General features: G+C 38.6%; 1 protein-coding gene across 1 annotated transcript; it reads left to right on the top strand.

The window, feature by feature from the left end:
* The first annotated feature begins 7,867 nt into the window (after window positions 1-7,867).
* znf281a (zinc finger protein 281a) lies at window positions 7,868-25,839 on the top strand. Its single transcript, XM_038295837.1, has 7 exons — window positions 7,868-8,002; window positions 12,395-12,830; window positions 16,749-16,850; window positions 18,092-18,215; window positions 20,110-20,193; window positions 20,279-20,397; window positions 20,480-25,839. The coding sequence occupies exons 2-7, from the start codon at window positions 12,444-12,446 to the stop codon at window positions 22,034-22,036; spliced, it is 2,373 nt and encodes a 790-aa protein (XP_038151765.1). The 5' UTR covers window positions 7,868-8,002; window positions 12,395-12,443; the 3' UTR covers window positions 22,037-25,839.
* Window positions 25,840-26,374: the final 535 nt, after the last annotated feature.

Genomic DNA, 26,374 nt, shown 5'->3' on the forward strand with positions numbered 1-26,374 from the left:
ACACACTAAACTAGTGGTTCCCAAATCTCAACTTTCCTACCTTGGTTTGCAAGAAAGTTTTCATTCCGCCCAAATTACTAGATTAACCAGCTTTTTTAGTAGTTAAATAAAGAAGAAAATCAATTGCTGTAAATAAAAAAAAAATAAACTAAACACAAAACTAACATATTTAAATGCTTAGTTTACTGTGGCTGTCAATTCTCCATCTCCATTCCAGTGTTTTATTGTCATTACATTCAGTACTGTCACAAGTACAGAGCAACAAAATTTACTCTCTGCATCTAACCCATCCCCTTGGGGAGCAGTGGGCTGCAATTGTGACTGCCTTTGCTCAGGGAGTGGGAGTCCGTGGGAGTGGGGCTTGAACTAAGAACCTCAGGATTCCAAGCAGACTCCCCAAAGGTCTTGCCTAAGGACCCCCCTGGCAGCTTATTCCCCACCCTGTCCTTCTGTTTGCAGGAGGACTTGAGCTAGCCAGCCACTGGCCTCTTGGCCGGGTCTCCCTCGAAAAAGAGGTTTTATCTCAAGGGACTTCCTGGTAAAATAAAGGTTAAATAAAAAAAAAAAGAAAAATAATATACTGTATATACTACACTGTATTAGGGTTGTCACAATACTAAACTTTTCAACTCGATACCGATACTAAGGCAAATATTCGATACTCGATACCATTTTCGATACCACAAGGATAAAAACAAAGACTCCAAAATTCAACAGAAATATATTCACTAATAAATAAAATGCAATAAATAAATACAATGGTAAATGGCATGTACTTATATAGCGCCTTTATTCAAGTTAGGAGACTTGACCAAAGCGCTTTACACTACATTCATTCACCCATTCACGCACACCCTGATGGTGGCAAGCTACATTGTAGCCACAGCTGCCCTGGAGCTCACTGACAGAAGCGGGGCTGCCATACACTGGCGCCACCGGGCCCTCTGACCACCATCAGTAGACAATGCAACGACACCGAAAGTTGGAGTCGGGGCTTGAACCGTCAACCCTTCGATTTCAGGGCAAACTCCTACATCCAACGCCACTGTCGCCCCATAACAATAAACACTAAGAACAAAGTTATGAGGTTGTATGCTGTGCACAATATTAAACAAGCTTGATAAAAAACTTATAAAATTTAAATTAAGTGTTCCTTCCTTGGCTATGCTTTGCACACATAACAATGACACTAGCCAGTTAAGAAACAAAAATAATTCTCAGCAGCTGCACCTGTTACAAAAAAAAGTCTGAAACTGAAAAGTGCACAGAACTATTCAATCACACAGTGTTCTGAAAGTGCATTGTCCTCTATTCTGCACTTTAGATGAATGACTGCTTAGGTGCCAGTGATGGTAGCACTGTATCGATACTTTTAAAAACGAGTATTGTATCCTGATACAATGTTTCAGTATCAATACTTTTTTGAGTATCGATACTTTTGACAACCCTACACTGTATACACTGTAGTGTACTATATTATACACTACTCTACAAAATAATGCAAAAAGTTAAATCACAAATCCTTGATCCCAATGAATGAAATATTCCAGCTTAAAATAATTTTTTTATTTAATATTTCACTGGATATTGAATTGAGAACAAAATAGTATAAACGTTTTGGAAGTAAATCTAACTGATGGAATAGATGTCTGGATTTGAAATATTCCTCGAAATAATTCTTGGAAAACTGCCTAACAGTGATGTTTTTTGTGCCACTTCTGGGAATCCCTGGGCAGGGCACATCCTTTTTATAAGCCTATTCATCTTCTTCCTCTCAGCTACAAGCTGCTACTCCAACATATCTTGCCATAGAAGATTATTGATGTCGTCAGAATGTTCTTCAATTATGATGAGATCAAACATTGCGGAGACACCATAGAGTTACTGGCCTGTAGCTGCTGAAGTCATCTAGGTGTGCAGTCTTTAAAGCTATGGTCCTCTCCTCAGATTCAGACTAGTGTTGAAGATGTGTTGCATGATGCCCCAAAGCTGATCTGCGCAACATTTCAGGAGCCTGGAGATGAGGCCATCAGGACCTGCAACCATTTTTACTTCAATCCTTCGTGGTGTGTTCCTCATGGAGTGTGGAAGAAGACACAAAGGGAGGGGGCTGATTCATGGAGTCATCTGGGGAACTGAGAGATATTCAGTTGTGGGCACAATAAAAAGCAGTCGTCCAAGATGAGCAGGTTTGCAGCTATTTGGACTGGGCTGGGGAGAGACGAGTGGCTGGTCAAACCTCTGAAAGCCTATGCACCCGGCTTAAAGGGCCCATATTATTCTACATTTGAAAATAAAAAAATGTTTACAATGAGACCCTCAGAGCATGTTTTTGCCATTTGTGCAGGACAGCTTTACCAAAAATCTCCTTAGTCAGATCTCCTCTGGACAAAATGTTTTGGCTTTCCACGCCCCCGTCCTCCCGAAGGCCGCGTCCCCACTACCCGCAACCATGACAACCAGTCAGAATTCGAACGATAGCCTGGGAGAACAGAATAATGCATAAGATGAAGGCCAAAGCTTCAACAATAGGCTGCTATGGACCGCTCTGGACAGCTTATTTCCCCAGATGACATCATAAAGTGCCTGATTTTTGAAAACAGAGCATTTTGAGAACACATTAGTTAAGAGGTGGAGAAATGCAATGAGAGTGGGGAAAGAGTTTTTGGATTTGTGAATCACATGCTTCAGGAATGATGACTGTTACAAAATGTTTATAAAGGGAATCTGGCATTATATTTGACCTTTAACCTTGCTCCCTGTACTCCATGTTCCCTGTCCCTAATCAGTATCTTAACTGCAACACCAAGGATAACAAAACACTAGAATTACTGAATGTAAATTTTACAGAGGGATAGATCATCACCTCTTCACCCCCTGTGTAGTTAGGATCATAAACCCAGTTCAACTCCAGCCTGTGTATAAACCACTTTTACACACAGAACCAGTTTTACCACGTACAGGAAGGAAATGGTCTGGGGAGGCTGAGGAAGCCATGAAAGACTGCTTCAGCACCACTACGAAAGATGAAATCCGCTAACCTCAAGGAGAAGACATTTAAATGGAATAACAGAGTCAGGAATTACATACTATAATTTTCTGTTGGTTGGCTACTGTGCTCTGAATCTGTTTGCTGTTAGCCCTGCATAAACCTTAAATTGGTTGGTGGTAGCGGATGTAAAAAAGGAACTTCAGACTGCTGTGCAGGATTCAGACGCTTTAGATGTTTGAATGTAATTATGTGACGAAAATGTTCATTCCCTCTAAAAAGAAAATGTAGCTCCAACTTAAATTAATTGCTTCAATTTGCAACAAGTAATTGAACTAATTTTGCCTGGTTGCAACTTATAAATGTAATAAATTAAGTTGTATTAATTCGATTCAATTACCTGTTACCAATTGAAGGAATTCATTTGCATTGGAGCTGCATTTACTTTATGGTGTGTGGATGATGCTTGCCTCCTAGAACTACAGCACTCTGAGAAAAACATACAAAGACGCAAATTATAGAACTGTAGTGAACAGCTTAAGCTCCATTACAAAAAACAATGTAGCATAAACATATGAAGGTGTGTCCATTAACATGTGTCACACAAAAAAATATAATGTATTTTTGATTATTTCTGTGAGGTGATCTGTGCCTATTGTATGTTGTACATGGTGCCATACAAAGGATTGCTTATGGATCCTAAACACCGGATCAGAATGTTGAGATGTCCCTGTGCTAATGAACTTTGATAGGAAGCATTCAGTCTTCATGCATCAGAACAAAACCGGGGCCTATTGCTAATGGTTCTGCTGTAAGGGCAGGACCCACTTGGGACGTCAGGCCCTCATACAACCCTCATGGAGTCTGTTTCTTATAGTTTATGCAGAGGAATAATTATTAGTGGCCTCCTACAAGTTTTTCCACAGGACTCTGGCTAAATTTAGTTTAGGTTGTAGCTAAGGTTATCATTTTAAAACACTGACGCACAGGGACCGAATTCATATGAGCACTTTCCGGCTTTTTATTTTTTATTTTTTATTTATACTACACAATAAAGGTTCTTGTTTGTGTGATCTTAAACATAACCTCATGGATTAGATTTGTGGTTATTTGATCAAATGTTAAAATAAGCATTGGGTATGGATACCTTGTAAAGTCACTGTAATTAAGATGTCATCTTAAACTTTAATCTACAAGAGGATTTTTAGATAGTGAAAAAGTAAAGTAAAGCCTACAGGACTCAGTTTACAAAAGGGTGTTTACTTAAAATCAATCTTTTGGACACAGACTCTAAATTTATGGCATATCCAATCCGCCCTTAAAAAGCCTTTTCCAATTTTCTCCCTGTCATTAAATCAGTTACTTGACTGTCCTCTGCTCTTTTTTCTTATTTAGCTATTCCTCCAGGACAATGGATAAAGAGATGAGTCACCCTCCTCCTGTCTTGATTTTCCCTCCTTTTAATTACACCACACCTAAAGATCTGTGCAATGATGCCTGCAGTGCAGTTTGTACAAGTTAGGTTAATGAATTCTTAAATATACCCCCAATCACTGAGAGAATAAAGACGATGGTTGACTGATCTAATTCCAAAGAGACAGTGGTTTTTGTTCACTCACTTAATTTGTACTGAGACCAAAAGGTGGACTTTTATAAGATTGTTTTGTTTAAATGCCAAGTTGATGACTCTTATATGAAGAAAGAGTTGTGGTGAATGCTGTATTTGCTTTTACTTATATATTTTACTCATACATACTTAGAGTTTTTGAAACAGAAACTTATCATTTAGGCGTCATATTCTCATTAGTTCCTATCAAACAATCAGGACAGTTTAAATTTTTTTTACACAGTTAATACTTACTTCTTAGGTAAAAGTGTCATCGTTACATTTTTGTCTTTACAGATATTTGGGCAATGTCTTATTAAAACTGCTATTTAGTTGATTCACTTTTAATAAATACATAATTTAGGCCTATAAATTCAAAATAATTTCTCCTTAGACATGAAGGTGATTCTGGTGTCTTGCAGAGGTTAACCCTTGAACTTTTTCACATTTTGGCTCATTTCATCGACCTTTAATTGAATAAGCGTGTTGGTGTGTGTGTGTTTGTGTCCAGCTCAGAACAGAAGGACCCAGTATTTAAAGGGATAGTTCGGTATTTTTGACATGAATCTGTATGGCATCCCCATCACCAGTGTCATGCAATCACACTGACTTACCCCTGGCAGCGTCCTGTGAGCAGAGTTCTCGTCCAGTTTTGGTCAAGCCGAAAGTAGTCCGGCAGGTTTGCTAGACCCAGCGAAATAAAACGTTTCTCTTCCCAAAACATTATGTGTTCAAAAGAGTGATATTTTTGCATCCCAAAAACGTTGTAGTGGAAAAAGTCACACGTCGTTATCACTTGGTCCTATTTTCTCTCTGTTCGTATCAGTGCGCGCCGTCATTCAGACAGCTAGGGCCCTGATACGAACAGAGAGAAAATAGGACCAAGTGATAACGACGTGTGACTTTTTCCACTACAACGTTTTTGGGATGCAAAAATATCATTCTTTTGAACACATAATGTTTTGGGAAGAGAAACGTTTTATTTCACTGGCTCTAGCAAACCTGCCGGACTACTTTCGGCTTGACCAAAACTGGACGAGAACTCTGCTCACAGGACGCTGCCAGGGGTAAGTCAGTGTGATTGCATGACACTGGTGATGGGGATGCCATACAGATTCATGTCAAAAATACCGAACTATCCCTTTAAGGTGGACAAACAGATTTCTCAGAACATTTATTGACAACAGAATTGGAGTAAGCGGTGTTGGTGTAAAGGCAGGAACCTCTGCGGTTGGAGACAGCAGGTTAGTGACCACTTCTTTCTAGAACTGAATGATCACAAACGTGCAAGCGACTAACCAGGTCTAATAGTTCAGTCCGAATCCAGAGATAGAGGATGGTTCCAGTGAAGCAGACAAATGTAGACAGAGGGAGAAGCCAAAGCCGGTATCGGTGACATGCCAGGAGGTCAGAGATCTGGTGAGATGCCAAAGGAGAATCCAAGATGGAGTCGGGTCACAGTTCCAGGTGCAGTACACACTGGGCGATCCTAAGCAGGTGTGTGAAATAAGTGATCAGACCAGGCATCAGAGACATATATGGTCATTTCCAAAATTTTGTGTATGACCATATATTATTTTACATAGCAGAGGAACATGTATGCTTTAATTCAGTGACCTTGCATTTTGAATGAAGCAGTATAATTCCTCTGGAACTCACAAAATGTTATCTTTCTCCTGCCTGGATCCTGGAAGGAGAAGCCTCTCTCAGGGTTGTTTTCTTTTTACCTCCACACATCTGCTTTTCTTTAGTGTTTTGCCATATGATGAAAGACTTGTTGCACAGTGGCTAACTCTGAAGTGTGCCTGAAATGCTTTTTGCCTTTAAATAAACTTACAATGACAAGATCCTTCTTCTCTTACTTTATTGCAATGGTGACTTACTCCTTTGCTTTCCGCTTTGTCACAAATTTTCTCATTATTCCTGCTTCTAATGTCGAACTAACGTCCTGCTAAAAAATTCCAAGTTGCTACTTGTTTTTTTTTCTGTTGCAAAAACACAACATTAAACTGCCTTATTATTTCAAAACTACCCAATGACAAACTTGATGTGGAATAACCTTTACTATTAAAAAATATGTAGAGACTTTGTCATTCTACTTTTCAAAAAAGTGTCAATAGTCTAAATAAAATGAAACATACCAATAAGAGCTAGTTTCCGATATTTTTGCTAGCTGTATAAACTGTTAAAGGGGCAAGGTTATGTATTTTTCAGGCAAAAGACAAACCTTTATAAAAACTTTTATGAAAGAAACATGTTTTTAGATATTTGCCAAGACTATCTAATTTTATTGTGACAGCATAATATAAGAGAAAGATAATCTGAGCTACTATTGTTTTCGACAACAATACAGCACTACTGACCAAAAACAACCAATCAGAATCAGGAGGACCATCTTAGCGCTGTCAATTATCCATCAATGGCAGGATCCCAGGTGGTATTTAATTCCAGGATGGAGTCATATTCAATAGGAGGAAACCAGATGAAGCTACTATGACAAGAAAATAAAATACATAAAGTTATGGGTAAAACTAACAAATACTGTAGAATGCACGAATAGAGATGGAATAAAACAGAATGATGACATGTGTCCCCTATGTCCACCAGCAGCTTAAACTTATAACAGCATAAATATAGAAAATTAGCTCATGATAAATTTGGGATGAAAAGGTAACTTATTTCAGTTTAATATGGGAAAAAGTCAGAATTCTGAGATGAAAGTCATAATTCTGAGAAAAAATATCATAATTCTGAGATTAAAGTAATACATCTGAGAAATAAAGTCATAATTCTAAGATTAAAGTCATAATTCTAAGATTAAAGTCATAATTCTGAGAAAAAAAGTCAGAATTCTGAGATTAAAGTCAAAATTCTGAGAGAAAAAAATCATAATTCTGAGATTAAAGTCATAATTCTGAAATTAAAGTCATAATTCTGAGATTAAAGTCATAATTCTGAAATTAAAGTCATAATTCTGAGATTAAAGTCATAATTCTGAGAAATAAAGTCAGAATTCTAAGATTAAAGTCAAAATTATGAAATTAAAGTCAGAATTCTGAGATTAAAGTCAGAATTCTGATTTAAAAAAAGTCAGAATTCTAAAACAAAATACTTTTTTTTTTTTTTTTTTTTTTTTTAAGTATCTATATATCGAGACTGTGGCGATTATTACAATTTTTGCAGAATCTTCGGCTCAGACCCCCCCAGAAAACGACAAAAGACAAAACGTGATTTTGGGGTTCTGCTCTGAACGCCTCCTGCCTACTATACCCAGAATGCACCGCGCGGGTCAAGATGGAAGAAACCAGCTGCAGCAGGAGAACAATGTTTGGGCTGTAGATTTTTAAAAACGGAGCCTCTGGGGGTAAAATAAGCGAGCCGCCGCTGCGGATCATGGTCCTGCACCGGTAAGATGATTGTATACAAGCTAATCTTTTAGGATGCTGTGGTTTATAGCCTCGTTATGAGCGGAATAAACCAGCGCAGCGCTGAGAGGTTAGCTGCTGCTAAGTTAGCCGCTCCTCCTGTCGAGACGAGCATCATTGTTCGCTGAGTTTAGTTGGGCCGTTTGGTTTTGGGTCAGTCCTGCCCAGAAAACACAACTAAATACTTAAATAACTCATTAGCTAAAAAATAATAAAATACATTAATTATTCAGTTTTTTGTGTTTTATTTATTTATTTTTTTAGCCCCAAATTTATTTCGTCCATTTTTTTTAAATAACTTACTCTAATTAAATATGTAAAAACTAAAATACCGTATATGCAGCTTCAGCTGCTTTTGTTTGGGTAAAATATCTTAAGTTAAGTTGTGAATGTGTCGGGGCGTCTTTGAAAGCAAATGAGCTGCTGTTTTTGTGGCCATATTAATTATTGGCATCACAAAGAAGGGCCCCTGAAAACTGCTGAGCCCAAACGATTAGCAGAGGAGCTAATTTACATCCAACCAGCCTGTGAATGATCTGCTGTGTTACCAGCTCTCTGCTCACCCACTAAAATACACCTAAGAGAAAAAGAAGTTAAAGTAAATCCTGTGTTGTTTGCTCTTGTTTTCCACTAAGCTGTTGTGGATCAGGCTGTGTTGCTGCTAATGCTGCATTGGAGATGGGAGCATTTGAATCCAGCCTTCCTAAAAATATATATATTTTTATTCTCTATTCATTTTTTTTTAACAATTTCGCAAAATTTTCAATTTAGACTTGGCGAATTTGTTTAAAGTTTTCTTCTTCTTTTGATTTCTGATATTATATTTAACAGATTGCGCATAATTAATCTATTCTCTTAAAATTTAACCTTTTTTATTTAGAGCTATGTGCTGCTTATATTGTTCAAAAACCGTTGATTTATAAGATTGATTTCCTGCCTTATAAATTAGATTTATTATATGTTACACTTCAATTCTTTATATCTTTGTCTTTTTCAATAAGACATTTCAAAAATGTAATTTCTAAAATGTCTTGGTGCATTAAAGATGCTTTTACAGACATACCAAGTTCCAAAAACTCATTTCAGGGAGAAATTCTTATGACGATATGCGCTGGAACAGACATAGTAACTGATAAGTCCTTTGGATCTATTCCATTCTTTTTATTATAAATTCTGTTTTACTAATTATTTAAAAGCAATAAGGTGATAACTTCAGTGGGATTGAGATAGGATCCCAGTTTTCATCTGTTAAATGTTAAATTTCCCACAGCAAATAAAAAAATGCTCTAATTTTTACAGATGAATTTAAGTTTTTCTTGAATTCAAATTTATAGAAAACAGTATTTTTTTAACTTAAATTAAGTCAAAAAAAATATGTAAAATTCCTAAATTATAAATGTATATTGACCTCATAAAAAATTGCATTTTTATTGAACCTCATTGAGAAGAAATTTCACTTCATTGAATCTCTTGCCCTGTTTTTATTTCATGCTTTTCTGTGCCCCCATGAAAGCATGCTGCCCCCCTCCTGGCCCCTGGTACATTTGGTCTAGATCCGCCACTGTTCCTCACCTTCTCTAGACGTGGATATACTATATTTTTGTTTTTTACTCGAAGGTTGAACCTCTGCTGTTTCACAGGATGCACAGCTTTGAGTGCTAACTAGGTGACTGCCAGAGAGTAACGCCAAAATTATCAGGCTGATCCAATCCAATGAGCGCTCTCTGACAACCAGTCACCTGGAGCGCTGATGGAACAGCATCGCTTTGAACAGATACGCTGCACAGGTTTCATAGGCAACCTCCTCCCCACACCCTGCTCTATCTTGTCTGTGCAATCAAAGTAGTTCTAATCAACACATGGTGCAAAAATTATTATACTGCCTGATCGCTCTCACTCACATTAAAAAAACTCCACCTCACATAATCTAAAATCCGGGATAATTTATCCGATTTGCGGGCATCCGTGAACATCTATATCAGGGAGACTCCCGGAACTTCCGGGAGACTTGGGATTTCTGTTTTTACAAGTTTCAAAGACAGTACCTTGCTTGCAGCACATGGTCATGTAATGATATGTGATTACAAAACGTTATAGACTACATATCATATCAGTCCTATTTTTTTTTTCTAATGAATATTATTTTTAACTGTAGAAAATCTGAGCTCTGTGGGTAAAAAAAATCATTCTAGAAACGCATTTCTAAAAGTTGAGGTTTTTTTTTTTTTGGCTTGGATTCACATTAATAACAGTTAATAAAAGCCTAACTGCTATCCAAGCATTCTTTGTAGATGACTGTGTACAGAGAATTAAACATCAGGGAAAGGCTAAAGAGTGTGACACTTTGGAGTCTTGGCTAGTGTTACATCACCTTTAGACAATCAGAACTCAATTCTCATGAAAATAGAGGTTGTCAATGGCGCAGTATTAAACCAGCAGCAAGCAGAGCCCAGTCAGGCCTCGTTTACTATTGTTTAAGCTGCGACTGTAGCTGCATTACTTTTAATAACCCCAAAGACCTTTGGTAGTTTTACAGACAACTCTTTTCTTTTATTTAAGCATAAAAATAACCCAAAAGTAAAACGTTTAATGCCATATGTTGCAAAAACATCTGCAGATGTTTGTTGTTCCTCTTGTTAGACAATTTGTTTATGCTGTCGCTGCTTTATCTGATAAACAGTGGTTTTAATGCAGTCTGTATGCACTCTCATTCACAGATAAGCTGGTACAAATAGGATGACTGGGTCAGACGTTCTATCATGCAGATTAAGGCAGCCCCAGTCCCGTCGTTCCTCATACGTTGTTTAGAACATACACTATATTGCCAAAAGTATTTGCTCACCCATCCAAATTATTGGAATCAGGTGTTCCAATCACTTCCATGGCCACAGGTGTATAAATTCAAGCACCTAGGCATGCAGACTGTTTTTACAAACATTTGTGAAAGAATGGGTCGCTCTCAGGAGCTCAGTGAATTCCAGCGTGGAACTGTGATAGGATGCCACCTGTGCAACAAATCCAGTCGTGAAATTTCCTCGCTCCTAAATATTCCACAGTCAACTGCCAGCTGTATTATAAGAAAATGGAAGTGTTTGGGAACGACAGCAACTCAGCCACGAAGTGGTAGGCCACGTAAACTGACGGAGCGGGGTCAGCGGATGCTGACGCGCATAGTGCGAAGAGGTCGCCAACTTTCTGCAGAGTCAATCACTACAGACCTCCAAACTTCATGTGGCCTTCAGATTAGCTCAAGAACAGTGCGCAGAGAGCTTCATGGAATGGGTTTCCATGGTCGAGCAGCTGCATCCAAGCCATACATCACCAAGTGCAATGCAAAGCGTCGGATGCGGTGGTGTAAAGCACGCCGCCACTGGACTCTAGAGCAGTGGAGACGCCTTCTCTGGAGTGACGAATCGCGCTTCTCCATCTGGCAATCTGATGGACGGGTCTGGGTTTGGCGGTTGCCAGGAGAACGGTACTTGTCTGACTGCATTGTGCCAAGTGTAAAGTTTGGTGGAGGGGGGATTATGGTGTGAGGTTGTTTTTCAGGAGCTGGGCTTGGCCCCTTAGTTCCAGTGAAAGGAACTCTGAATGCTTCAGCATACCAAGACATTTTGGACAATTCCATGCTCCCAACTTTGTGGGAACAGTTTGGAGCTGGCCCCTTCCTCTTCCAACATGACTGTGCACCAGTGCACAAAGCAAGGTCCATAAAGACATGGATGACAGAGTCTGGTGTGGATGAACTTGACTGGCCTGCACAGAGTCCTGACCTCAACCCGATAGAACACCTTTGGGATGAATTAGAGCGGAGACTGAGAGCCAGGCCTTCTCGTCCAACATCAGTGTGCGACCTCACAAATGCGCTTCTGGAAGAATGGTCAAAAATTCCCATAAACACACTCCTAAACCTTGTGGACAGCCTTCCCAGAAGAGTTGAAGCTGTTCTAGCTGCAAAGGGTGGACCGACGTCATATTGAACCCTATGGATTAGGAACGGGATGTCACTTAAGCTCATATGTGAGTCAAGGCAGGTGAGCAAATACTTTTGGCAATATAGTGTAGTCATGGTGTCTTTATTTTTGTCCAGAAACAGACACCTTACTCAACCAGACAGAATTTGGTTCCTTTGCTCCTTCACCTTGTTTTCGCATGTCCCAGACACCAGCTCTTTGTTGACCCACAAACTGACGGTTTAATCCGACTAAGCACATCGTTGTTAGATCAGAGGCCACGGCTTTGATTCCTGAAGACCAAGCTTAACTGGCTCCTAAACTATTGTTTGCGGACGGGTTGATTTTACACAGCTTATCCAAAATATGTTATTGTTGCCATAAACATCAGCTCCTCTTTTTTTTTCTTTTTTTCTCTTAGGATAAACTTGATTTCTGCCCCTTAGCCTTCCTGCCCACCAGCCATCAGTATGAACATCATTCAAGATAAATTAGGGAATGAGTTCCTGCGCTCCAACGGGAGCATGGACTCCAACTTTGGAGCCGGCATGATAATGTTCAGCCATCTTCCTCCGGTAACCAGCTTCACCCGACTGTCGGCCCACTCCGTCATGCAGGAACTTCCACCTCAAGATCTGATCCTGAAGAAGGAGCGGGAGTCTCCTGACTGCAGCATGGGCTCCCAGGGCTGCCTCCAAGGGGGAGACTTTGTTCATGCCATGGGCATCAAACAGGAGAAGCAGTCAGAGCACGATTACCGCCTGCCGCTCTACCCTGGAGGGCTGGGGAAGAGCGGGGAGCTGGTGACTGTTGGTAACGACCAGAAGCTGCTGGTGTGCGACCTTAACATCGGAAATGTAGGTACCAATGACAGACCAGTGGAAAGATGTGGTTTAAAACTAAATACTTTGCTTTGAAAGTTAAATCGATTCTGTTGATAAAAGGTAAAGCATCTGAGAAAATAATTACAATGATGAGATTTTTGTAGTGAGACAATGGAGTGCATGTTCATTAATAATTCTTAAAATGTATAATCCCCTAATCCCCAACCTTGCATCTGGAATCTGTGGAAGATGCTCACATTTTTTTTGTCATATATTTAAAGTAATAAAAACAGTAAATTAACTTCATATATGAACAAAAAACAAAAAAAACCTATGTCCTAAATAAAAAGTGTGTTTTATCACTGTAGGAGAGAGGAATTTCAAAATTTGCGAGGGAGAAAGAGCGTCATAAAAAAACCCTCTATAAGTTAATTTCAAGTATTAATCAATATTTTACCTGAACCTAAAGTTAATATAAAAATTGTTTTAAATTATCAGTTTTAACAAAAATGTTGCAGAGGAGCCCACAGTGGAGACGATGAATAAACGACAATGGCTGTGGGTGAAACATTACAGGGAGAATCAATTCAAATGCAACTCAGACATTACATTTAAGCTATGCTTATGGCCTCCTTTGTAATCCAGGGCTGGTAAAAGCCTCAAGAGGGGTCTGATAGCTCGCTAAATAGTTGGGAACAATGTTGGATTTAGGCAAACTTGGTGCCAGTGATCTAGTTTAAAACTGCTTTGTAGCCCCTCATCCATCCATCCATCCATCCATCCATCCATCCATCCATCCATCCATCCATCCATCTGGCATAAGCCAGATTAATATGTGTTGTTCATGTGGAATTTTACTAGTTTCCATCTGGGAGGCCTAATGTAAAAAGAGTTTACAAAACTGAGGGGCCATCTATGCATCCTCTCCTGCTTTAGTTCTTGTCAGGGTGGGCAGGTCGCCAGTCTGTCGCAGGCAAACACAGAGAAACACAGACATACAACCATGCACACACATACTCACACCTAAGGAGAATTTACAAAAAAGCCAATTAACCTAACAGTCATGGTTTTAGACTGTTGGAGGAAGCTGGAGTACCCGAAGAGAACCTACGCATGCTCAGGGAGAACGTGCAAACTCCATGTAGACAATACCGTGGGCCAGGAATTAAATCCAGAAGCTTCTCGCTGCAAGGCAGCAGTGCTACCCACTGCAGCATCGATCAGCCACAAAAGTGAGGGGTATTCCGTACAACTCTTCAAGCTGATTGGGTACCTGTCTCCCATGTCAAGTTTTTAGCCAGTCGCAGTAGCAGCTGTGACATATCACATTATTTGTTTCACAACTGACGGAGTTAGTCCACAAATTTAAGAACCCCCTCCTTTTACTCATTTTTCAAAAAGAAATGGAGGGTATTCCAGCGCGAACCAGTGCAGCCATGTTTGTTTTGCTATAGCCTTCTGCCTCTAGTTAGCAAGTTGATGTCACACATGTCCCTGCATTTCATGGGTACGAAACATTTCTGCATCAAGCTGATGCACCTGTTTACTCCTAGAAAGATGTTTTTCCAGGATTTTGTGAATTCGCAACCCTTTTTACAAACCATGTTGTTTGCCAGGTAAATATGAGCTTCTAAATGCATAGAATGGATGTTAGAGGTGTTTCCACACAATCTTTTTAATTTCCAGTACGATGCAGATATTGAAGCTTTGAGATTTGACCAATAACGACATTGACCTGATACAATATTAGCATAAATCGTGCATTCTTTAAATGCTTATTTTGTTTTGCTTAACATTAGAGAAAACTTCATCAAATCATATTACTTAAAAAGCTGAGTGATTTATTGTTAGCTGATAGGTAACAAAGTTTAACCAGAAACGAGAAGCAGATTGTTTCTATTTGCATGCTTACATTGGAGATCTGATTCAATATATTCTGTCTCGTTTCGATACAGAATCAAGACATCCCTAATTAATGTTTAAAACTATTTGAAAGGATCAAGAAGTATGACAAGATGAGACTTAAAAAGTATGTTTGTTGCTTTTGTATAAAAGTCCTGAAGTGTTTTGTAAGCTAAAATAAGAGAGTGTCCTCCAAAGTGTGTTTAGATCATATCTGTAGCCTTTATTTGATGTCTGATGCTTTGGCCCAAAAAATGCACAGAATTAAGAGTCAGAAGGAGGAGGAAAAACTGCTCAGTGAAAGAATATTATTTGCTAATTAGAGTTAAAACAAGAAAAAGCTAACTCTGGGTTCGTTAGGAAACAGGGATTAAAGTAAATCCCCAAAACTGAGATGATTAAAATAATTTGGGTTGATAAAATGTCTCCATGCACTTCAGTTCTCCACCAACATTCAGGATAAAACAGAGAGAGTATCCAAAACGGGCTAGCTAAAAGCTTTTTAATGCTTCAGCTCTGAGTTAGTTCCTAGGTTGTTCATTGGATCCAGTTAAGAAACACTCTGGCATCAACATTTTTAACCACCAGAAAAAATTACTTAATCTTAAATTAATTTGAGAAAAACTAACAAAACTCTCTTAGTCAAAATTAACTCAGCTGAAACAACCAGAACAGATAATAGAAAAACCTTATTATTTTATTACTCAGGGTTTTCCTCACTTTGCTCATTTATAAACTGATCCCATCTGAATTGGAGAGGACATTTTGGCAAATTATTCTTCGAAATAGGAGTTTTTTTCTATAGGGAAATTATGAATCAACAAAATCTTAAAGAGGTTTAACACAAGCTTAAATCTGAGATGTCTCCATCACTAAAACCAGGTTTATGCCAAAAATGTTTTCATAAACTTGAAATAAAGCAGTTCATTGAATTGTCTTTCAACCAAAAAAAATACTTTTTCATGGAGCTCTTCACCGTTTTCTCTGAAAATTTAGATTTTTTTTCCAGCTGCACTCTTCAACATTCATTAAAGAAAAAAGTGAGAATAGAATATTATTAGTCTGGCGATTCCACCTTTATCCCCGAGCCGGCGATGCATGATGATTGTGTTGCCGTCCAGAAGCCTGTGAGAATCTAACGTATGGAGACATAAATCTCCTGCCGGCTTCAGATGCAAAGTAGTTTCTCTCTCTGAGCAGAAGGGTGATGTCATCTGGCCGCAGCGTGAATGAGAACGTCTTTGCAAGGACGCAGCTGTCTTGTTTGAGTTTGCACTTCATTTCAGATGTCTTTTGTGCTCATTCAAACAGAAATATACACATCCACACTCTGCTAACAATAGTAAGCCATCAGAGGTCATGAGGTCTGAATATTTAACAGATTTAATGATTGTCTTTTTTTAAGCAAGTTTTTTTTTTTTTTTTTTAAGAAATTATGCTGGGTTTAAACACAATAGATTGTTGCTTTCAGACTTAATTTTTTCAACTTTGACCAGTTAAGTGTTTTAAAGCAATTTTCATTTTTTACAACCTAAATCAAAGATTCCAGGTTACTATTTAACTGTTGTTTAATAGTTAAGTTCAGTCATATTTCTCTCATGTATGTCCTAATTTTTATTTTTAAGCAGATTAAAGAGCATTTTTGACCTAATATTTATGAGTCGGACCTGTTTTCACTCCAAACATTTGGCTGCTTTTAGGATGAGCAGGTGTGCCAGCATTTGTTCCTTCAGTCTCCATATGTTCAGACTGGATAACGTCTGGAAGAAAGAGCGAATTATCGTCCTCTGGATTGAAGTTGCTATCCAGCCGCCTAGTTATCATTTTAAATGCCTCAATCAGTTGAGATTGTTACACCACCCACTCAGGTCACATTTCCTCAATGAGTCTGGAAGATTGTCGGAGTGTTGCGTTTCTTTGCACGAGCTACAAATATAGACTTGTTTCCTTAACAGCTTCTGACTGGAGAACCTTAACCTTCTTTCATGTGATTTCCTTGTTGCGGCTTGCTCTCACGGCCCTCTCCCTCTTCCTTTGTCGTCCTCGCAGCTGTCAAATCAGTTGGAAAAAGAGGCCAGTTGGAGGAAAGGTCGGAGGTCAAACAGTGATGGGCATGAGGGTAAACCTAAAAAGAAGAAAAGTGAGGCAAAGGTTTGCTACTCTTTATCTATTTCTTAGTGTTGTGGGTCCTGTTCAGTCCTCTTTGTTTTTAATTGCTAGTCTATAAAATCTTTATTTAGTGAATTTGTAAAATATTCAGATTATTTAGACACAACTTTGGACTCCTTTGTTATTATTTTGATTGTCTTTCCACTATAGCTTAAAGGAATAGTACACCCAAAACATGATTAGCCTTCATTTTCTACTCACCTCCATGCTGAACAACACTCTGGAGTACTTTTTTGATATCTCAAATGCATCTGGAGATCTGGGAGGCTTCTTGCTGTCTGCTGACATTCAAATAATGGAGGTCCATGGCGCCCGAGACAGAAAGGTCCATAAAAGTCCACAAAAACGTGTCAATATTCCTCCATACTGCTCGTCCAATGTAATCCAAGTGTCCTGAGTGGGTAGCATCCAGAATTTACTCGAAACGAAGTCATTTAGAATGTTTTTAGAGCATAAACAGTAGTGTATAGGATTTCCTAATAGCGCCCCCATGCGCGCTCACGATTCTACGGAAGCCGGCAGACCAAACCGGAAGGAAGTGCGCATTCAGCGTCTGGTCTGCCGATAATGCAAGCGTAGAAGAAGAAATGTGCTGTTTACCTGTGCAAAGAAAGAAACAACGAAAGAAAAATGTCTGAGGACTTCAGTGTTGAGGAAGAGCATGAGTTCTTTGCCGAGCTGAATGCGCTGGTTTGGTCTGCCGGCTTCCGTAGAATCGTGAGCGCGCATGGGGGCGCTATTAGGAAATCCTATACACTACTGTTTAGGCTCTAAAACGTTCTAAATGACTTCGTTTCGAGTAAATTCTGGATGCTACCCACTCAGGACACTTGGATTACATTGGACGAGCAGTATGGAGGAATATTGACAAGTTTTTGTGGACTTTTGTGGACCTTTCTGTCTCGGGCGCCATAGACCTCCATTATTTGAATGTCAGCAGACAGCAAGAAGTCTCCCAGATCTCCAGATGCATTTGAGATATCAAAAAAGTACTCCAGAGTGTTGTTCAGCATGGAGGTGAGTAGAAAATGAAGGCTAATCATGTTTTGGGTGCACTATTCCTTTAATGTCAGCTCAGGCTTTTCTAAACTACCTGAACATTAAAACACAATGCTTGTTCTGAAAGGTGCAGCTCTATCTGTAAGTATCAATCGCAACAAGCTAACCTGGGATTTAGCCATCCCCTCTGACTAGATCTGCTTTTCTCTGTATTATTCAAACAGCATTCTATGATGGCTGCAGACGGTGGCGGCTTGTCTCCAGGAACAAAGCCTCACATCTGTGAACACTGCAATGCATCCTTCAGAAGCTCCTATCACCTGCGCAGACATGTCCTCATTCATACAGGTTAACACTTTCTTCATCATTCAAGATTAGTTTTCATTAAATTATTTATGGGATGATTTGAGCTATTTTCTACTCAAATGATTCCAACCATCTGCTTATTGAGAAATTCCTACCTTTTTAGCCATTATCTTGGGAGAAATGTTCTACAACTAGTTTTTTTATTTTATTTTATATTTCCTTCTTAAATTTCCAAGCTTTTTTTATTTTATTTTTTTTGAGAAAAGAATTGAAAACTCCAAATCCCAAATGAATAATTCATTTTTTATATATATATATATATATATATATATATATATATATATATATATATATATATATATATATATTTCCGGCTGAAGTAGGTTTTAGACAAAGACTGATGTGTTTTCGGTAGTTTTTAAAGAGCAGATTGTTTTTATTGTTTAGACGCCATATGTTGTTAGAAAGCTTCAATAATCCTGGATAAAGTGAATCTCTGTGTGCCTGGGTTGTATCATGGGATATACAAACATTACAAACAGTGAAAGAGTTCAGCTTTAATTAGCGGCAGAAAATTCATGGCACGTTTTTTTTTCTTTGTAAAAGCTGTTCTAGTGCTTTATGAATCTGTTTTTAAATGACCGTTTCTTTACACCCAGTTACCTGTCTGGGCTCCAACTTTTGATATTTTTCTTGATAATAAACCACCATGCTTGGCTGTAGTTTTACTTCATGTCCGGGGTATTTATCCTCTGGTCTTTATTTCAAATAGGTAAACAAAACACTAATCAGTAATTCTCTATCGACTGATATAGAAGGCTAAATGTTTTAGATCTCAGGCTTATGGTAGATAGTTAAAACTATAAAAAAAAAACTCCAAAAGAGAAATTTTTTTTTTATTGAAATATTTAAAACATGTAGTTGAAATGGAAAAACTAATTTATATAACTACCTGTGTTTGTGTTTATAAAAATAAAATATACTAATATAGTTATATGCCCTTCGTTTTATGTTTATCTTTTTTTTTTATCAATCTTGCAAACAAAAAAAAAATTGTTTTTGTATTTCCAATTCACAGGGTTTCCGCGGGTCATTAAAAATAATTAAAAGTCATTAAATAAATTTTTTAATTAAGGCCTGATTTGGCATTAAAATTTATCAAATGCGATAATCTTGGCATTTAAAATGCTTTATTTAGAAAGAAAAGTTTATAAAAGCAATTTATTAAACAATATATATATTTGCAAATATATCGCAATATATTTGTGCGGAACTGCTTCTGGTTGATCGTAAAGCCGTATGTTCTGAAAGGAAGCTCGCTGCGGAGAAAAGGCTGGAGAATGGGGAAAATGCTAATTTCAACAAAAGTGGCTGGAAATAGAGGAATTGCAGCCTGTCAACGGAAAAGATGAAGGAATTTGCCGTGTATATATGAGAGTCATGGGTAATTATTTCTAAGAGCATTAAAAATCATTAAATTAGAGTTAATCATTCCTGTATAAACCCTGATTCAGCTGTAATTGAACCAGGTTTTAAAATCATCTAGTTTTGAGTTGTTGTTTCATGTATTCATACAGTACTATGACCTTGTAAGATTTTGAGCCAAAAAGTTCACCAGAGAAATTAAAAACCTAAAAGTAGTAAAAACTAGACATTATTAAAATATTAGTAACAAAGAAGAAATAGGAAAATTATTCTAAAAAACAAATTAAAACTGATTTGGAGAAAAAAAGTTTCAGCCATGACTAAACTAAAATAATAAATAAGTACTTCTATAATCTCTTATATTCCCCCTGTGCAAGAGTGCTTTTTTTTTTACATAGAACAAAGCATCATTTAATTAAGGGACATATGATGGTTCATTTTTTTTTTTTTTTTGAGTATCTTGCAGATAAATTCTCCTAACCTTATGGTTATGCTGTGATTTTTATCCAAGGTGAAAGACCCTTCAGATGTAACCAGTGCAACATGAGTTTCATCCAGAAGTATCTTCTCCAGCGGCACGAGAAAATCCACAGTGGTGAGTAAATTAAAGCTGCGATGTTGTGTTGCTCAGAGCAGGAGGAGATTGTCAACCTTCCCTCCTGCTTTTCCACCTGTTTCAGGAGAGAAGCCATTCAGCTGTGACCAGTGCAACATGCGATTCATCCAGAAATACCACATGGAGAGACACAAGAGAACGCACAGCGGAGAAAAACCATACAGATGTGAGACCTGCCAGCAGGTAAATCCCGATCTTTACCACATTTTAAAGATAAACTCTTTTCCAGAACTAATAAAGACTATGTGGTGTTTGTGCTCCTCAGTATTTTTCTAGAACAGATCGACTTCTTAAGCACAAGAGAACCTGTGGAGAAGCCATTAAAAAAGAACTGAATCCTGTGATGATGGATCTGGGTTTTGTGGACATGGGACAGGGCAGCTATGGAATTACTCAGGGAAATGTTGGGGTCACTGGTAGGAAGAAGGGAAAGTCAAAAGGTTCTGCAGCGGGAGGGGAGCGCAAGAAGAAGAAGGGAGACGTAGGAGGTGCGAGGGAGTCGCACATTCAGGGAGCTGTGTCCGGAGGTTACAGCATCTATGAATATTCTGTGGAGAGTCCCACTGTGTCTTCCTCTACCGAGCCAGGGCCTAGCATGCAGCAGGGACACCAGAGCCAAGGTCCAAAGATGGCCTTCAAGAAAGCTAATAGGAAGAGTCTGACTAAAGCAGGTGTGGAGAATGGGAAAGCTGGCTTGTTGGCGCAAGGAGGCGTCGGCGTGATGCAGAACAGCGAAGTTAAAGTGGAATCCACCAGCAGCAACTACGATGATGCCATGCAGTTTGTAAAGAAGCGACGCTACCTTCAAGCAGCAAACAATGCAGCACCCTCTGGGACCGCGGTGCCAGGAGGGCCCGGCAGCGAGTACGACGTCAGCGTCCATCTGTCCTCACAGCCGTCTTCTCTTCAGGGTGGGATCTCAGGAGGAATGGACGCCGACGGTCCTCTGAATCTGGAAAAGTCGGGGATTACAGATGAGGTGCTGCAGAGCCTCCTCGACCACTACACCCAGAAACCCGACATTCACTTTGACATCGGTGACCAGCATGTGGAGCTGAGCCCTGCCTCAGTGAATGGTTCTGACACCAACACCTCAAGCCCATCTGGAGACAAGACTTTAGTGATGCATGAATACTCCCGCTTCTTGCTTCAAGCTTTGGAGCGTACCACCCACAGTGCCAGTTTCCCCCTGGGCCCAGGGCTTCCCCCTTCCTCAGGATCCTTCACCAATTCCCACACAGGAAACCCCCTCTATGCTGACAAGAACATCTACAGCGCATCCCACCTGGATTGTGGCTTTGGCCAGCCGGTGTCTTCCCCTTCCCTGTCCTCCATGCCAAAGTCTCACTTTGCGATGCTAAACTGCTCATCCCCGCAGCACAGCTTCAACCTGAGCAGCCTGGAGGCTTCCTCACACCAGCAGCTCACCCCGTCTCAGGAGCTCACCGAGCAGATGGAGAAGCAGCACTCCTCCACTCCTCCCTCATCCTACCAGATCAGCCCATCCGACCTGAGCGCCCAGAAGGATCGGTCAGCGGTCAAGAATGACTCTGCTGGGGTCTACCTTTTGGTTTCCTCGCACGAACTGGCCTCCCTGGACTCCTCTAAGCCTTCCTACCAGATAGAAAATTTCGTCCAGGCCTTCGGCTCCCAGTTCAAATCCGACGTTCATGGTCTGTCTTACAGCACTGACTCTGGTGGGGAAGTGGATCACAGGATAAGGACGCCGGTGTCGGATTTCTCAGGGTATAGTTTGCTATCTGACGTCAATGAGCCAGTAAGTACAGGTTCCAAAACACCAACAAGCCAAAGCTACCGATGAAACCTGAGAGAACATTATCGTTTCATTTTAATGTCCTCTGCTCCTATTTTATTATTCTTATTTTTTTTGTGAATTCTATATTTTATTTACACCGATGCTCTGTCTTTATTCCTACTTCTCTCCATGCAATAAGCCTTCAAGGCGTCTTTCGAATGCAAGACTTTAGAAAGCATCTGTTGAGTGTATGATATACCAGGAATTGCTGTGCCAGTAGGTCAGGTCTTTATTTATGAATTCAAACGTATTTTCTTTTCTAGTAATTTTTTAGCAGGAGCAGTAAATTTCACATTTCCAATGCGCTGATTTAACTCTACAAGTGTTTAAAATGAGAAATGATGGCAGGGAAACAGCCCAGAACTGAAGTGGCAAAAAAAAAAAAGGAAATCCTAAAATAAAATGTCAAAAGGTATTACTCAGGAAAACATGGGAAAACGAGCCGCTCACGGTGGACAGTGAGCTCACTTTTCAGAAGTGTTTGTGGTTTTAAAAAAAATCTATATTTTTCTTATTATTTTTTGTGTTCTTAAATGTTGAATGAGTTTGACATGAAATGGATTGCTGCCAGCTCACTTGAACACTGAAAACACTTTCTACTTGGCTGTATAGAGATTATGGTACTTTTATCTCAATGTGAAACTCCTGTCTTTTTCAATAAGGGCCGTGCTCATGGATATCTATATATATTTATAAGAATATATATGTATATGTACAGTAAGTGTTGTAGGGTTCTGCCGTGAAGTAGAAGGAAGAATAAGCGCTGTTGATCGGGCTGAAGAGTCTGTATTATATTTTGGGATGTCTTCTTCAGCCAGTAGATGTCGCTGTTGGACAGCTGTAGATTGGCCTCTTCCTCTCTTTACTCGTCTTCCTCCTATTTATCTAAAAATGTGCTTTTCGCACGTCGAGCTGCTTTTTCACATAGTTTAAAGTACACGATTGGTTAAAGTGCTGACCTGAGGAAATCCCCCAGGCTTTCAGCCATTGCTGTCGGGGCGTACGCATGCAGGGGGGAGGCCTTGTGTTTCACGTGAAGGATGTGGAGAGCTGATTTTTCTTACTTATCGGGGAGGGTTTAGCTTAGGCTTATGGGTGGGCTTCTTTTCTAAAGTAACGTGATATTTAATCGGGATATTGTAAGTGTAATTACAACCCCTAGTTTTAGTTGCCTGGATACCAACCTTAGCGACTTTTGCAGATTTTATTAACTTTGGGGATAAAATATGTTTATGATCTAATGTTTCTGCAGCCATGTGCTGATCTTTTTTATTTAGATACTTTGAGCAAATGTTATAATCATCCCTTTAGTGACTGGGTGTCTATTCCCATAAAGAGCAGGCAGTTAATATATGTAGAGTCTTGCTTACACTTTTAAAATGCCCAATTTGTTTGTCAGGACAGTAACCATGGAAAGGTCTGTAGCGGGCTTTGAGTGCTGGAAACGTTTCTGCTGCTCTGAATGAGTCTTTGAGCCCATATGTGCCCCTATTTTACAGTTCTGGTCCACAGTTTACATACACAAATTATTGGCTGGATTCTTTTTTTTTTTTTTTTTTTTTTTTTTTTTTTTTTGACTTTCAAAATAATGGGACATTCCATTTTTGAGACTAGCTGATGATACAGTTAAGAAAGTAATTCCTCTTAGCAAGATGCAGAGAAACCCCATGGTTTCCGTAGTTACCAGCAACCTTCTGGCTTTAATCTGACAGGAAATGTGATGTCTGTGCAAAAAAAACTTTTAATCCCCGCAGATGCTGATCAATTTAAGCAGGGTTGGGATAGAGGGCCATTCCAGAACTTATATCTTAGTTTATTTTATCCAAATTTCAACCATCTTACTCAGACTTTCACTGTTTGATGAAAGGATATTGGTTAGGATGTTCAGGAACCACAAAGTAATAAACTAGAAACTTCTAAAACACCAGCATTGTGCTGTTTACATGCACAAACTTTTTTATTGAATGTATTTGGACTTAAATCATCATTTTATGGACACAAAATTAAATTATTTAATCATATCTGTTTACAGCCAGTCTATATTTTGCATAGAAGCACTTTGACTTGAGTAGAGATGTCACGTTTCTTTAAAACAACCGTAGAAGTTGTACTTCTTCCCATTGTTTGGTCTCAGAATCATACTTTGTTGTTCTGAGAACAGCCTTGGAAAGTAGCACTGTTGCTCTTGCTGTGTGGCAGAATGAGATAAATGAATATCCTGTTAATTAAAGCCTCCATGTAAAGCGGGTTTAGATGGATGCGGTTAAGATCTTCTCGAGTCAAATCAGATCAAAATCCATATTCTTCAGCTGCATCTCAAATCATCTTATTGCTGATTATTTGCTTGTTTGGACATTTCCAGTGGTTCTTTCCCTCCAGGTTATAACCTGGGGGAAAATCACTAAACTGGGTTTAGAGTGGTTAAAAATAGGACTGAAACTATTAATCTTGATTAACCGATTATTTAAATCATCGTCAACTAAGTTAGTGATTGATTCATCATTGACTGGAATATAGAGACTAACATGCCTTTAGCTGACAGAGCAACCCACTTTGAGCAAATTTGTAAAAAGATATATAAATGTTTTGCATTTAAGATTTAAAAAAAAATCTTTTTGTCTGTCAATATGCTCTTTCCTCAAGTGAATACGTGAATTTCATTAAAATTTTTCTTCAAGGAAGGAAGAATTTTAATGTAAGTTGGCCCCTGTTAAAACAGTCCAAATTTAAACCTGCCGGAAAAGGTCCCGACCCTCAACCCTGACTAATATGTATGGACGAAATTTAAAGCTGGATTTGTGCCACAGAAGAGACCAGTTATACCAATAAAGAGTCCAAACACCAATTAACTCAACCCACAAAGTTTAAATATTGCAAAATTCCTACAAATGTTTTCTCAGAACACTAGAATAAGGTCAGTATCAAAATGCAAAAATGTTGACTCCATCTCCAAATAATGGATTATATTTAAAATGCATGGATCACTTAGTCTAAATGCAGTCTAGTTACATAAATAAACTTCCAATAAAATCAGTTTATGTGATCAGTCTTCCAGATTAAACAAGCGGTGCCATAAAAAGTTGCAACCTGCTTTAAAACAGAAGAAAACTGGAGTTTGGTTTATTTCAGATCTTTTTTTTGCCTTTTTTTGTATAATTTTTACCACAAGAGATATTGGATTAAACAAAAAAATATATATAAATTAATCTTTACATTTATACCATGTTCCACCTTACAAAAAAAATTATCCAAATAAATTATAAGGCCATGGTTTGTGTGTTCAAACTTGTGAAGAGAGCTATTTCTTTCCAATAATGGTTAAATATGACAGTAGAAACTGTAAAGCTGTTGTATCAATGAAAGTAAAGTGTCATGAACAATAATCAGCCTCACATATACCTCATCTCACTGCAAACCAGGGGCAAAGGTGTCGGAGGTTTGTGTGTAGCAGAAACTGTGTTTAAAATGTTCCTGTTTAGTGTGACTGTTGAAAGGGGTGTTTTGGGGGGAATCTTTTGTATGCGACACTTGTGTCAACCGTCATGACGTGTAGCTGATACAGCCAGTGTTCAGTCCTTTAATCGTCTCTCAGCTCCATGTTGCAATCAGTGTAGCATTTCTTATTGTTTACAAGAACTGTACAAAACACTACACCCAGCTTGGTTTTGTTACTTTTTATTTTTTATAGTATTTCATCCCTACAAAGCCAAACTTTTCAGCCAGCATTCTTCGAATTAAACATTTCAAAGTGATGACTTAAAATGTGACTGAATGGAGACAAAACAATAAAAAACTGCTGTTACCATAAAGGGCTTTGTTTCTCTTTTATGTGAAGTGTTAGTGATGATATTACTGTTGCTGAACAGTTGTGGGCTTAAAGAACAAGCTGCCACAATATTGTAGCCTTTCTTCCACCTGCCACTAGATGGCGATGTTTCTCCTTTAGAATTGGACAAAAGAATTTCTTGCTTTTTACCACAAAGTTAAAGTTCAACCACTTTTACAAGAATTTTTTGTATAAAATTTTACTGTCACTTTTTGTTTAATTTTTAGTCCAGAGTAACCTGTTTTACAGCATTTCCCCAAAAATTGTAAATATTTTACCATTGTCCTCATTTAGTCTCAGACCGACATTCAGTCTATTATATCTCTTTTTAAGCCTAAAAATATCTATTAAAAAAACATAATATACTTAATAGAAAAAAGTATGACAAAGGTCTTGATTTATTATAAAAGTCTTTAAAGTTTAGCTTTAAAAAGCACATTGTTTTAACATTTTAAAACAAACTTAAGTAGAGCTCTTTGGGTTTGGCCACTTTTCTATGCTCTCATGTCAATGTCAAT

The sequence above is a fragment of the Cyprinodon tularosa genome, unplaced genomic scaffold, assembly GCF_016077235.1.
Source record: "Cyprinodon tularosa strain WSP-4 unplaced genomic scaffold, ASM1607723v1 ctg360, whole genome shotgun sequence".
NCBI lineage: Eukaryota > Metazoa > Chordata > Actinopteri > Cyprinodontiformes > Cyprinodontidae > Cyprinodon > Cyprinodon tularosa.

Bases quoted from the DNA above. Each gene is read 5' to 3' on its own strand.
- znf281a (XM_038295837.1), top strand. From the start codon at position 12,444: ATGAACATCATTCAAGATAAATTAGGGAATGAGTTCCTGCGCTCCAAC. The intron at 16,851-18,091 runs GTTTGCTACTCT...TTATTCAAACAG, and splicing joins AGAAGAAAAGTGAGGCAAAG to CATTCTATGATGGCTGCAGA. The intron at 20,194-20,278 runs GTGAGTAAATTA...CACCTGTTTCAG, and splicing joins GCACGAGAAAATCCACAGTG to GAGAGAAGCCATTCAGCTGT.